Source organism: Mastigoproctus giganteus, chromosome 8, assembly GCF_048544385.1.
Source record: "Mastigoproctus giganteus isolate SK-2022 chromosome 8, ASM4854438v1, whole genome shotgun sequence".
In the NCBI taxonomy this organism is placed as follows: Eukaryota; Metazoa; Arthropoda; class Arachnida; order Uropygi; family Thelyphonidae; genus Mastigoproctus; species Mastigoproctus giganteus.
Genome location: NC_143582.1, coordinates 62,463,663 through 62,477,543, shown reverse-complemented (window position 1 = coordinate 62,477,543; position 13,881 = coordinate 62,463,663). Strand labels below are relative to the sequence as shown.

General features: G+C 40.0%; 1 protein-coding gene across 1 annotated transcript; it reads right to left on the bottom strand.

Moving 5' to 3' along the window:
• Positions 1-526: 526 nt before the first annotated feature.
• Positions 527-12,319, bottom strand: LOC150081570 (uncharacterized). Its single transcript, XM_090379382.1, has 3 exons — positions 12,281-12,319; positions 5,496-6,729; positions 527-795 (listed from the first exon to the last, which is right to left on the bottom strand). The coding sequence occupies exons 1-3, from the start codon at positions 12,317-12,319 to the stop codon at positions 527-529; spliced, it is 1,542 nt and encodes a 513-aa protein (XP_090235508.1).
• Positions 12,320-13,881: the final 1,562 nt, after the last annotated feature.

Genomic DNA, 13,881 nt, shown 5'->3' with positions numbered 1-13,881 from the left:
CCAGTTTTCGGTCTGTGTACTTCCGAATCTTTTCCTCACAGGTTTACTGAAGGTTGTCAGTGTTGGGCATCACTGTGTCGATCAGATAGGTAGCATTTTTATTCTTGTCAACGAAGTTTATGTCCAGTCTATTGTGCGGGATCGTCTTGTCCGTTATTATGGCGCAGTTCCAGTAAAGCTTCCAGGTTGGGGTCTCTATTACAGTCTGGATTTGTATTTGTAATATGGTACACTTTCTTTGATCCACTGGTATTTCCTCACTAGCTTCTGATGTGTCATCCTGGCCACCTTTTCGTGTCTTTGACACACACACTCTCTATGGGTGATCACCCCATCCCTCAGTGATGTTTTGGATCGCTTCTGAGGCCAGGTAGCGTCGTCAACATGTGTCATGTATCACTGCGGGTTCCTTGGCGATGTATTTTCTATCTCCCCGGTGTTGATTACCTGATCTTGGATGGCGAGCACGAATCCTTCATTCTCAGGGAAGAGCGTGCTGTTCGTGAGCCATACATTGGAAGCCATTTTATCTATGCGGTCTTCTTGAATGGAGGTTATTGTAATCTCTACCATGAATTGTCGGCTTTGCCCATCTTTCTGTCGTCTTTTCTTCTCTCGAAGTGGGAGGGGTCTCCTCATTTAGATTGAATGGGGTATTCCGCTTGTCTATGTTCCTTATCGCCTGCTGGTAGAGCGGCGCTTTATTTTCCTGGAAGTAATCCGTCAGGTTCTCAGTCGCCTTCTTATGGTTATTATATTTGGAAAACGTATGGCAGTGACCATAGCCAGGAATATCTAAAGAATATTTAAAATTACACAAGATTTAATATTCAAAGAATATTTAAAGTTACACAATTTTGATAAATAATACATATATAGTAAAAGTAAAACACAAGGAGAACACAACGAAATGTTTACATCGTTGTACATTACAAATGCAAAAAATACGGCTGTAAAGTTGGATCAATATCCAAAGTGTGGATTCTGATCCGAACTAGCATCAAATGAATTGCAAACTGATATCGCAGTTACCTAATAACCGCACGGTTTGTATAGTGCGTGGATGGCTGATTTCTTCATCAGGTAATCTGGTACAGTGTATACCTCACGTTTTGCACGATTATTCCATCTGCACTGATGTGTTCCACTCTAGGAAAATACGACGGTATTTCTTATTGGTGATTATCTTCTTTGGTCAATTCCAGGTCGTTGGAGTGCCCGTATTTTTGGAAGTGCCTGGGTAGGTACGAAACGATTACATGGTTTCAGCCGATTATGCTTCACGAAAAGTGTGGGGTTAGACCTCAAGGATCGTGGAGGGTTATGCAGTTCATAGATATCCCAGGTGTTTGGGACACATTTATCTTTGCTGTGAACATTTTTGACAGCGGTAATTATGCCTCTGATGTCGATTAACTTTGGGAGCTTGTGTACATTTAGCTGTTCAGCCGTGTCAATAGTTCTCAGTTGAGGAGATCGGCGATGTTTATGAGTGGCACACTTCAGACTCCAGTATTGATATACGTACACCGATCATAGGTGCAAATTCCAAAGAAATGAAAACTCTCCTGTTCATTAAATTTGTAGTGTAGTGTTCAATTCCGCTGCAGTGAGTTTCATGTATGCTTTGTCATTGCAGTGCCTGTTCGGGTCGATTTTGAAGTCTCTAAAGAGCTGTAGAGTATTCGCAGGAAACATCCGCCTTAATCCCTCCGTGTGGTGGAGAGCGCCCCGGAGACTATGAGGGTAGTAGAGCCAGTCCCCAGGGCGTGATTTGACTACAAGATTATCAATTGCGTATTAATTTGGGTTAAGTAGTAACCTTAAATTCTGCAAAAAAGTTGAAAGTGTGGTTGAACTCTTGGAAACTTATGAAACAGTTTCCATTGGATTTGCTGTAGGCGGGATTAAGGTAAGTAACTTTATAAAAAGGATTAATGTGGCTAAGAATAGGAGGTCAGAAAGGACTTCACCTTTTGATGCTCCTGCAGGGGTTTTCCAAGTATAGCGGGACTTCTTAATTGTGAGGTGGACACTTCTGTTCTTCAGTAATGAGGTGTGACAGGCAAAAAGATCTTCATTTATCCTGGAGGAGGATTGCAGTTGGTTGAAAAGGGCTGTGGTATCTAGGCTGTCAAAAGACGCTTCGGTATCAGCGTACACAATAGCTAATTCATATTTAGTTTCGAAAACTTGAAGGATAGATGTCTCTGCTGCCATGAGATTTGTTATGGTGGATCTATTTGTGATTTGAACTACGTTTCTGAGGCATGTATTGTTCGCTTAATGCTGGAAAGAGTGACTTTTCTAGTAGCTTGAGGGGTTGGGAGAAATTGAAATAAGTGTGAAATATTTTGGGCTTGTAGTACTTGAATTTTTTGGCAGTTGTATTACGTAGTATTCATTCCAATTTGCAGGGATTAATCGTGTGGAGATGACTGAGTTGTAGTTGAAAGCATTGCATCTAACGTGTAGGGACTAAGGCATTTAATGATGAAATGAGGTATGAAGATTAATTACTATATTTAATAACTTCTCTTATACCACGTTAAATTAATAATATAGTTTATTAAGCTTACAGCCCAAATCACTATACATTTAATGTACGCAATTTACAGACGTTATATATGGCGCTGTATGGGCCTAATTTGTTGTTGTGCTCATAACCAACCAACCAGTCTGGTGATAGAAATGATAGAGAGGTCATTAACAGCCATCAACTCGGTGTGTTACTAGTTTGGAATCTGGCTATGTGGTCCATCCAGTTATCTGAATCAATATTTGAAGAAAACATACTGTGTCTGGTAGAGTATGGTGTTTTGCTTCTAAATAAGGTAGCTTCTGTGTATCTTTTTATTGCCAGTGCCTTGTGTCAGTTTAAAATAGATATTGCTCTGAAAAACAGGATCCTATCTTTTGCGGTGCCAGAGGTTTTACTACTGCCTGTGAAGGGACTGCTTATGTTAAAAACTGTACGATCAATCTTTAGTCTACCATGCCCTGGAACTCAGGGATGCGAAGAGTTCTCGCTTATGAATAAAGAGTAATTTATGTTTCCATCTCGGATTGAGATCAACTGTGAAGATTGGGTCGCATCCTTCAAGTACTTATTACTATTATCCAGTTTATTAAGCTTGATTTCACCCCCTGTACAGCTGGTTGGCTAGAAGGGTGTACATAGAATTATAAGTGAAAAATGCATACATATATTTAAAGGACAATAGGCAATGTTTGACAATGCACTTGCCTGGAGTTAGGACAGCATATGTATTTCGAAGAGGGAGAAAACTTAGATTTGAACGTGTATAGAGAAAGTTAATTCAGTTTACAGTCTAATAAAATGTACCATGGTATACATGGTAGGTTTTATCAGACTGTATAGATGGCCTATATGGTTACAACCCATTGAGATGGGTTACCCACATTTTGGGTATTATCTGTCTTACAGTTGTGAGATATAGTTTAAATGAGGTGTGAGTTATTTGAGTATAATTTTTAAAGGATTTCAACAATCCCTTTAAAGATTTTTGTAACTATTTCTAGAGAGGGGATATTTAATTTCTTTAGTATGAAGTTTAAAAAAGTTGAATAACCCGGAAAGGAACTGCCATTGAGTATTTTGACTGGTGATTGAATTTTGTGTGATTGGATGCTATTTGAATGATTGGATGCTATTTTTATTATATTACTATCCATGTGAAACCCCTGGCAGTAAGCCGTGATGGGTGCATTGTATCATGTGTTTACGTACAATAAAGATTAATATTGAAATGACAATATCTTAAAACTGCTGTCCCAACGTTGTTTTCTTGAAGAGACACTTGTTGTTTTAGTGGAGTTTTAGGAACAACAGCGTCTGTAAATTGCGTTGTTCTGCGTTAGATTTTCTGTTTGCTGGATGAAATACCAGAGTTTCCAGGAGGCAAGACCATGCTATCCTCTCTTGAGACCGGCTAACTGAGCCACGTTGTGAAAAAGGCCCATGAAAATTCCTCACGCCCTCTACGGGACTCGAACTCGAATATTTTTCCCCGCGCTGTGGGGAGGACGGCGATCCTATCAACTGTGGGCTGGAACACACTTCTCATTCAAGAAGAAAGTGACATCTTCGATTTTTGAAGACTTGTTTCTAGTTTATAGTCCATTCTAGTGATATTGAACCGGATTATTCTCATGTGGAGGTCCTTGTGCCATTTCAGTGTAAATCAGGAATATCAAAAAACACTATATTATTCAATTATTCTTTAATTTCAGCTCTTCATGTAGGCCTGGTGCTGAACTAGCTGATTTATCAGAATGGTAAGCTCCAAAGGCTTCATTTACTCTTTAGGTATTGCGTGTAATGGAAGTCACTCGGTATGCAATAAATCTCGCAATTCAAGCTCAAACTTTAAGTGGAATTTAAGTGTATTACTTTGTATTTTTGAGTCTTAAACTTTATGAATTTATTACCATTATTTTCATCCGATTTTTAAATGACCCCACGTATCAAGCAAGATTTTCGTGGTATTCTATAACCTGTTATGCTTTTCCAATGAAGAATGTACAGAAATATTGGATTTTTAATAATATCCCATACAAATTTGCAGTGAGTAAGTGGTCCCCTGCATACTGAATATAACAGCGGAAGTGGCAGCCAAGTTATATTGAAGTTTGTTCAGCTGTTGGGGGATCTATTAGATTTAATGTGTATTGGTACACATTAAATCTAATAGATCCCCCAACTGTGCCAGCCACTTCAGCAATTGATCTATCTGTGACGTTGTGCATCAACTTCTTTATTTTAAAAGAACATATAGTGCGTGTGAATATTATTACTAATGGACTTAGCGTGGAATTGATTTACTCCCAAAAAGAAATTGGAACAACACAGTTATTATACTCAAAAATTTTATTTATGTCTGCATAGAAAAATATACATTTCAAAGCGTAAGCAAATAAGCAAGGGTTGGCTAGCGTTGTGACATCCCGCCAACATGTGTAGACGAACCAAGGGGTCGAATCGCCTTCCGGGTGCAGGAGACACAGGTAGGTCTAGTAGACACCGTTTAGTGAAAGAAGCCCGCACAGCAGCAGCATCTAAGATGTACAGAGTCCGAGTCAGTAAAGTGGTGCGTGCATAAAACTGCACACATTTGGTCCTGCACGTGAGAATGGCCAAGAGAGTGTTGCGTTTCTGGTTAGCGAAGTTCAGAGAACTTTTGATCGACCCTTCGAAGAGATCGGAAACTATACACGCCCTCCTCTGCAAACACCGTACGTCTCGTTGTGCCACGGAGCTCCAAGAGACTGGTGCTTTCAACTCGAAAGCTGGCGACGAAAAGTCCAATGCATTATAGTGTAAGAGCACTCGGATACGTGGATTCTACAGATAACATATAAGGTCGGTTGAACGCTGTCGCGTAGCCTTCTTTCTTGCTGTCCCTGAGCGATCCTTCAAAACGAAGCTTCTCAGTGTCCAAAATATTAACGGTCGAAAGTTCTTCAGTATTTACCGCCGTACTCTCCACCTCCGTAATCACCACCTCCGTAGTCTCCTCCGCCATAGTCGCCACCTCCATAACCACCGCCATAATCACCGCCACCACCACCGTATCCACCGCCTCCGTATCCACCTCCTCCTCCGCCTCCCTTAACCTCTTTGTAGGATTCGCTTTTGTAGTCTTTGCTTCCGCCGCTCTTTCCTCCGCCTCCGTATTTCGAGCTACCTTGCTTGCCTCCGCCAGACTTGAAGCCTCCTTCTTTCTTCTGGCTGTTTCCTCCTTTCTTGTAGTTACTGCCGTAGTTGCTGTCGTAGCCGCCCTTGCCGGATTTCTGGAAGTCGCTGCCTTGTTTGTTGGAGCTTTCGTAACCCTTTCCGTCATTTGACTTTTGGAATTTACCGCCATTTTCCTTGTAGTACTCGTTGTTATCGCCGTATTTCTTCTTGTAGTCGGTATCCCTGAAGTCGTCGTGGTAGCTCTTCTGGTCTCCGAACTCTTCCTTGTGGTACACGTTTTTGAACCCTTTGTTGTTGTGTCCTTTGTCTTTCATCATCTCACCTCCGAACTTGGCTCCGGCTTGTCCCTGACCTCCGAAGCTGCTGTCGCCGTACTTCCCTTCTTTGTAACCACCTCCAGAAGATACTCCTTTCTTGTCGCTTCCGTACTTGTCGTAGGAGTCGCCACCCTTCTCGAAACTTCCCTTGCCACCGTAGCTATCTTGTTTGCTGTAGTCATCGCTTCCGTATTTCTTTCCTCCTCCGTAGGATCCCTGGTCAGATTTGTAGTATTTTCCACCTCCGCTTCCTCCCTGGCTCCCATAACTTTCAGATCCTCCGGAAGAGTATCCTCCTCCTTCTCCGCCACCTCCGAAGCCTCCGTCTCCTCCTCCTCCTCCGCCACCTCCGTATCCTCCGCCTCCGTAGCCACCTTCACCACCGCCTCCGTATCCTCCCTTTCCACCACCTCCTCCGCCACCTCCATAACCGCCACCTCCATAACCGCCACCTCCGCCTCCCTTTCCACCTCCGCCTCCATAACCACCATCGCCGCCTCCGTAACCACCCTTTCCTCCGCCACCACCGCCTCCATAACCTCCTCCACCTCCGCCCTTTCCTCCTCCTCCACCGCCTCCTCCGTATCCTCCTTTTCCTCCTCCACCTCCATAGCTGCCACCTCCGCCACCGCTTTCATATCCGCCTCCTCCGAAGCCAGATGCCACCACTATCAAAGCGGTGCCAATGAGAAACTAAAGGAAAAAAGAAAAAGAAAAATCGATATATTGTAATTTGGTCATGTTGTCATGGTAATACTGGTCTAAGATAAGGGAGGGGGGGGGCTTAGAAGATTTCACTCGCTGTATGAAACGATAACATTAATTCAAAACGAAGGTGGCATTACTTTTGAAAGGTAAATTTTCTTTTTGAAAGGAATTTTGATTAAAGTAATTTAAATTGCTTAAAATTATTTTAATTTAAATCTTTAGAAAACTTATCATTAAAAACATTAAGACTAATGGACAGGCTTGGTAATAGTTAATGAAGTGAAGAGAAAGAGATCGTTGAGGTTGGACTAAATCTTTAAAAGAGAGCTCATTAGAAATTTCGAGCCTCGCTAGATCTTCACAAGCTGTGTTCATTTCGGATATTAAATGGTTTAATGATCGAAGATTACGATTATTCAAAATTACTCTTACTCTTAACTATCACTGTTAACTGTTGTTGTTATTATTAACTCTTAACTGTTGCTGTTATTATTAACTGTTGCTGTTATTGTTAACTGTTATTATTAACTGTTAGTGTTAACTCTTAACCGTTACTTTTATTATTAACTGTTACTCTTAACTCTTAACTGTTGCTGTTATTGTTAATTGTTACTCTTAACTGTTACTGTTAACTCTTAACTGTTGCTGTTATTGTTAACTGTTGTTATTAACTCTTAACTGTTGCTGTTATTGTTAACTGTTGTTATTAACTCTTAACTGTTGCTGTTATTGTTAACTGTTGTTATTAACTCTTAACTGTTGCTGTTATTATTAACTGTTAGTGTTAACTCTTAACTGTTGCTGTTATTGTTAACTGTTATTATTAACTGTTAGTGTTAACTCTTAATCGTTACTTTTATTATTAACTGTTAGTGTTAACTCTTAATCGTTACTTTTATTATTAACTGTTAGTGTTAACTCTTAACCGTTACTTTTATTATTAACTGTTACTCTTAACTGTTAAATGTTACTGCTATTATTTACTGTTACTTCTGAAAGTCGTTTCTATCCGATAGCTCATATTTTGCATGAAATATTCATATCTTATCTTGAGAGTTGCACTTTTCTTCTCTGTTTCTCTCGTTCGCTGTTCAATGGATTATTTTTAACAAAGAGGGAAAAATTGTAACTCACCAGACAGGTTGCTTTCCTCATGGTGTCTTTGGTTCTCTACTAGTGTCCTACAGTGGGTTTCTTTAAACCTTTGGAGGATTGTTGGCCGATGGCTGCTGATGCTGGACACTGGGCCCGGCTACCTTTATATATCTTAGCAGAGCGGCCCAGAATCTACGTATACAATTGCGTCACATAACTGGGCGTGGCAAGTATGTTTCAATAACTTTCGCTTATGACGAAGCGAAGAAAGACAATCCTTCCGAAACTTCTACGCGATGACTGTAGAAGAGGAACATGCCCGCGAGCACATTCTCCAACCCCCTTTCCATTTTAACATCCTTCAGAAGAAATAGGTGAGACAAACTGCATAATGACCATTGTTGTAGTCAGACTCGGTGAGCCATGAAAGAGGCAATATTATGACCTAATCTGGTTTAATTATTTAGCAACAATTGACATCTCATGCGTGGTGATTGGCACGTTCCGTAACAATCAAATTTGACAAAAGTCGTTTGGCATGTGCGGCTGTAGTCTGCTTGCGCCATTTTCTTTTTTATTATGATTTTCTGGAAGTCTTACCGAGTTCCCACTTAGGGGAATTCCTCGCACTCCTCATTGTGAGCTCTTAATGCAAGAAAATTAGGTGGTCCAAGTGTGTGTAAGTGTCCATTTATGGTATGAAATCAATCGTGGAGAATACTCATGCAATCCGATGGGCAATTACTGATTCCTGCTTTGCATTTTCTTCTTAAAGGGAGACGTTACCTCCTCGACGCATTCGTCTTTTTAGCCTCTGGGTCTGATTACGCGTTTTTTTTTTATTTTTTAAAGGAATGTCCGCAGATATTGTTTACCGCGTAACGTTATCGAGTGACATCGATTACGTTGAGATTTACCGCATTCTTCTGCGTTTCCGCAAGTAATATAAAAGCGCGTAATACTAGGCAATCGTTTATTACTGTTAGAGAACGCCACAGCTGAGGATACGACTCTGGATACTGCAGGAGTACTTTGTGTTCCATCTGGAGATTGAAATGACCTACTGCACTACTACGAAAACATTTACTTTGCACTGCTTGCTACACTTATTAATGTCTGTTCTAGATTAATGCAGTTACTTAAACAATGGCGAAATCCCGGCGCTCATAATAACATAAATTTTGTTTCCATTCTATTTTTTCAGTAAACTTTTTAACGATGTTTTTATAGTTCGTACCTCCTCACGCGTGAAATACGGTTTTGTATAATTACTAAGGTCAGAGCTAAACTATATCAGTGAAATTTCTGCGTGTGGGTCCTCAACAAATAAGAAAATGTACTTGAGTTATAGTCGCAGAGAGAAGTGCTTAGTTTACAGAGGATTGCCGGATATTTGTGTGCGGTATGAAACACGGATTTGGATTATTTTTATAGAAAATAGAAAGATCTTTCTTGTAGACTTCAATTGTACATCAGATGTATTAGAAAAAGACTTCAGAATTATTTGTACAGCGTTTTAAGACGCTCTATCTGATCTCCTTGATGTATGATTGGCCGGATAAGGAAGAGTTTTTTTTTTCTAGGTTATCGGTGAATATTAGGCTCACACAGCGTTAATGTTTATGTAGGTGCTTTTAAAACTGGTAGCCTTTTCTATTTGCATCAATAAGGTTACATAAAGGTAACTTATTATCTGAGGAATCGGCGTGATTGTGGGGCAACCGGTTGCGTGAGGAAATGCCGATTAGAATTGATTACATTTCATTTAGGACTACTTTTTGAAGTGATTTTAAATAAGATAATTGCATTCTTCCAATCAACCGTTAAAATAGAGCATTTTATCTGTTTGGAGTGTAACGGGAATGTTCATTATAATGAAAAGTAATCTTTCTGGCGAATTTCTCACATTTGCTGGCATTTCTCACCAGTCCGGTTCTCTATTTCACCCTCGAAACCGCAATAGAGTTATGGTAATGGTCGCGCAATATTCAACCTGCTCTTTCCTCGTTTATTCAAGGTCGGGAAATGTCGACCGCAGTTGGAGGCAGTCATACGGCAACAAACCAGCGGTGGTGCACGAGTTGAAAGCTTTGCCGGTCTTGAAAAGAGGGTTTTGCTTCCTTCTTAGAAATGAATATCCACACGTGGGATGAGGACAACAAACAGACAGATCTTATTTCTTATTTTATTTTTCAGACACTGATAAAGGACAATCTGACCAGAGAACACACACGATACACACGGGTAGATCAGGTAATTTTCGGATGGCCGTAATATGATAGGTATTTTTTTTTTTTTTTTTTGTAAGTCTCAAAAATACGTCGTTTCAAAATTGGCAAATGGACCACCAAAATTCCATTATCAAATCTTTCTAAAAGATCCGCTTCTTCTCTATGAACAGGGATTGGGCCGTTAAGGTCCATTTCGAGACTCTACCTGGTCTGTCCATCTAAATCCGTCCGGTCAGTTACTTGAGTCTTCTAAGATTAAAATTTTTTGCGTTGACGGGGAACCAGTCCATCACAATGGGGGGCTAGACCTATCACAATGAAGGATCTATCACAACCTGGAAGGCCAGAGAATTTGATAATGGGGTTTCCTACTCCTAAAGAAGTTACCTTCACTACGGTTATCGAGCCTTCTCTGTCCGTTTTCCACTATACGCTATGCTTGGGCCCTCCATATTTATAATCCCTGGAGAGAGAGGGTATTCAGTTATAAGTCCCCAGACTCTGTGCTCCTTATTGGTCCAGGGTCCTTATTACTGTAACTGTTCGGACCACTCCATCATATCTGATGGGATCCGCCACCCGGAGGACGCGCCCTATAGGGGTTACAAGGTCGCCCACAGGTCTAAAAGAACCAAATATAAATTTTCATGAAAATCCATTCACTCAGAATCGTTATCAGATACGGAAGGACAGACAAAGAAATAGCATTTGCCATATTTCTACTTGTACGATTTTAATTAAATTTGGGATTGCTTCACAAATCTTTTTATAAGGTCCAAATATGAAATTTCGTGAAATTCCATCCTAGTTATTGCATGCAGAAGGACATCCCGAAGACAACAGGCGCCTACAAAAGTTTATTTATTTATTTTGATCTCATGTGATGAACATAAGAAAACAGATTTAAAGATTCGTGTAACATTGAATTAATATTACACGAATCTTTAATTTAAAGGCTTAGGTAACGGTCGCGTTTAGAAATTTTATTTGCCTCTTGAAGTGCAAATATCTCCACATTTGCCTTGTTGATTGATCTTACAGTCCTGTTGTATTATCCATAATTTGTTCGTGCGTAGGATGGTTTAAGCAGTGGTCGGTTTCCTACGGTGTGTTGAAATTAATTTGTGAGACGAGAAAAGAGTAATTTATGGTATACTATTTAACAACTGGCTAAAAAGGAGTAGATCGGCTTTATCTCTTCTTTCCTCCAGCGTTTCAAGTCCAAAGAATATACACCACCCTTGATAAGATTTCTTATTGTAGTCTAATCCATTTTAAAGCAGACATATTGTATTGCTGTGTTTTTGATTAGTTGTTTGGGGAGACCACACCATCCGGACCTCGTGTAAGATCCCTTTTCATACTGTTGGTTGTGCTCAACAATTCTTCTTGGTTGTTTTCAAATATTCTCAATGTAGTTGAGGGGAAAATTTTCGTTAACTTCAGGTAGGTCGTCGTCTGAATCTGCTTTGTATATTTCTTCAAAGCTGCTAGCAAGGTAGTCCTCCTCAGACATAGATGCCAGATCTTTGGGAATATCTAGCGTGTTTAGAACAGTGATTTGATTTTTTTTTGCCGTGAAATAGGCTTCATATCTTTTGCCTCAAACACTTTTCTTTCAACGAAGCCCAAGTATTTTTCATAGTCCTGCTATAATATATTCTTGACCTGTTTTTTTAAGGAAGAATGTTTATTGTAAAAGCATATTCCTTTATTTATCTTAAACCTGCTATGCATTTTACGTTTTTTTTTTTTTTTTTTTTTTTCAATAGGAATTTTGGTTCCTTAGAGAACTAGTGTGTGCAATTTGAGTCTGGAGCACTGTAGCGTGGAACAAGGTTGTCTGTAACTTCATTAATGGTTTGATAAAAGTAGTCCAGAGCTTCTTGAGGATCGTTGAGTTTAATAGTAATTCCAAATTACAGTTTTTGAATGCATATGTTAGGTTTATTCATTTATTGTATATTATAGCTGAAAGAATCGATATTATCTTTGTGTCCACGCGCCCAATAGAGGAATGAACCGAAATACGGAGGATGTTTAGAAAAGAAATGTTCTCGGATTTGCCCTTACGAAGCTTAAGGAGCCCTTTTCTGTTATCAGTTTAATAAAAATTTACAGTCATAAACAACTTTTCCTCTTTAAAGCAGCTCACTTATTTCACTCCATAATTATTACGGAGTTAGAGTTGAAATCTGCAGCGCACTCACTTTCGAAGGGCCATGAGCGTCTTCCGGATGGCATACCATTATATTTCTGGAAAAAGGTCATTAACGCAGTTGCTGTCCATTTAGTTCATCTTTTCAATCTTTCCCTTCGAACTGATACATATCTGTCATGGGTTCAAACACGCCTTCATATTAAATGTCCATAAGCGTGACTCACATCTGCATTTGGAGATAACAACATGAGGCCATGGCACTTGGATGCACTGTTGGTGTTCATCAGGCTGGAGGCGGTGTTGTTATGGGTTGAGAGCCGCGTTCGTGGCATGCCGTGGGTCCTCTGATCACAGTCAATCAAATTTCCAATGGGAATGTGTACCTTTATATTGCTTCCGACCAAGTACAACCCTTCTATGAAGACAGTGTATCCAGAGAACTCCAGCGTCTATCAACATTACATTACAGCACGACATGCCGGAAGGTTGCTGGCTGGTTTCAGAAACATGATAGTGAGTCCTCCTTCCTCCCATGGCAGTTGAAACCCCCAAATGGTTTCAACACCAAGCATATTTGGAACCTACTGGAAAAGGATATTCGATGCTACGACCATCCAATGTGCGGGCATTACAGAATACATTGTACAACTCATGAGTAGCCCTACCACAGGACATTCTGCAACACCTTTTTGGGGTTCATGCTTAGACATGTACGGGCTGTATTATGGGCAAAAAGTGGCCTCACGCGGTATAGGGTAGGTGTTGCTAATTCAAAGAGAAATCAGTGTTGGCCTCGAATGCGGCTGCCACATCTAGAAAAACAACATCCAGTTGCTGCTTATTATTTAGCGCTTTCTGGATCCTTAGCAATGTTCCCATGAAGTTGGTGATGGTCAACATTACATTACAATGTTGGATGATGATGTCCAGCATTGTTTGTTCGAAGATTTTTTGGAAAGAGCATCCAATAGCGATTGGTCTGAAATCTTTTAGCGATTTAGGGTTTTTTTATTTTGGGGATAGGTTTTACATAATAGCTTTTCCACAGCTTCGGGAAATCCTCTCCCACCATTATTCTCTGAAATAGATGTAATAATATATCGATGATGAAACAGCTACAGATTTTAATCATAAATAGTGGGAATTTATCTGGCCCGATCGTAGCTTTATTTGGGAGACTGTTGATTGCTCTTTTTAAGTTGTCTCTGCTGATACTGATTTCCTTCAATTCTTCGTTGTTAGTCACAATTTGATTAGTGTTCATAATGTCTTTAATTTTCTTGATTACATCCTGTATCTTGTTAATGTTATCTTCACTATTAACTTGATTTTCCTTGAGGGGTGTTCGGAACACTCCTCAAGGAAAATCAATAGCTTCAGCCCAATCCTTAAAGGTTTTCTCAGTCAGTTTTGATATATTTTGTTAAACTTTTCGAATGCGAACCAGATTGTCAGGTGTCTCGTTGTCTTCTTAATGTGGCTTCAAATGTGAGTGGTAGTTTTTTAGTAGGTCCTAATATTCCTACTTTCTTAGTAGGAATATTAGGATCTCTTGATAATTTGTACCTGGAGCATATTTGAGATCCAGATGCAAAGCAGTCTGACCACAAATAGCATTTGAATTTGTTCTCTGGCTGAGACGGACCCTGG

Coding starts and splice junctions, on each gene's coding strand:
- LOC150081570 (XM_090379382.1), bottom strand. CDS start 12,319: ATGGTATGCCATCCGGAAGACGCTCATGGCCCTTCGAAA. Junction 6,730..12,280: donor ACGCTCATGGCCCTTCGAAA/GTGAGTGCGCTG, acceptor TTTTTCCTTTAG/TTTCTCATTGGCACCGCTTT. Junction 796..5,495: donor CGGAGGTGGAGAGTACGGCG/GTAAATACTGAA, acceptor AATATTCTTTAG/ATATTCCTGGCTATGGTCAC.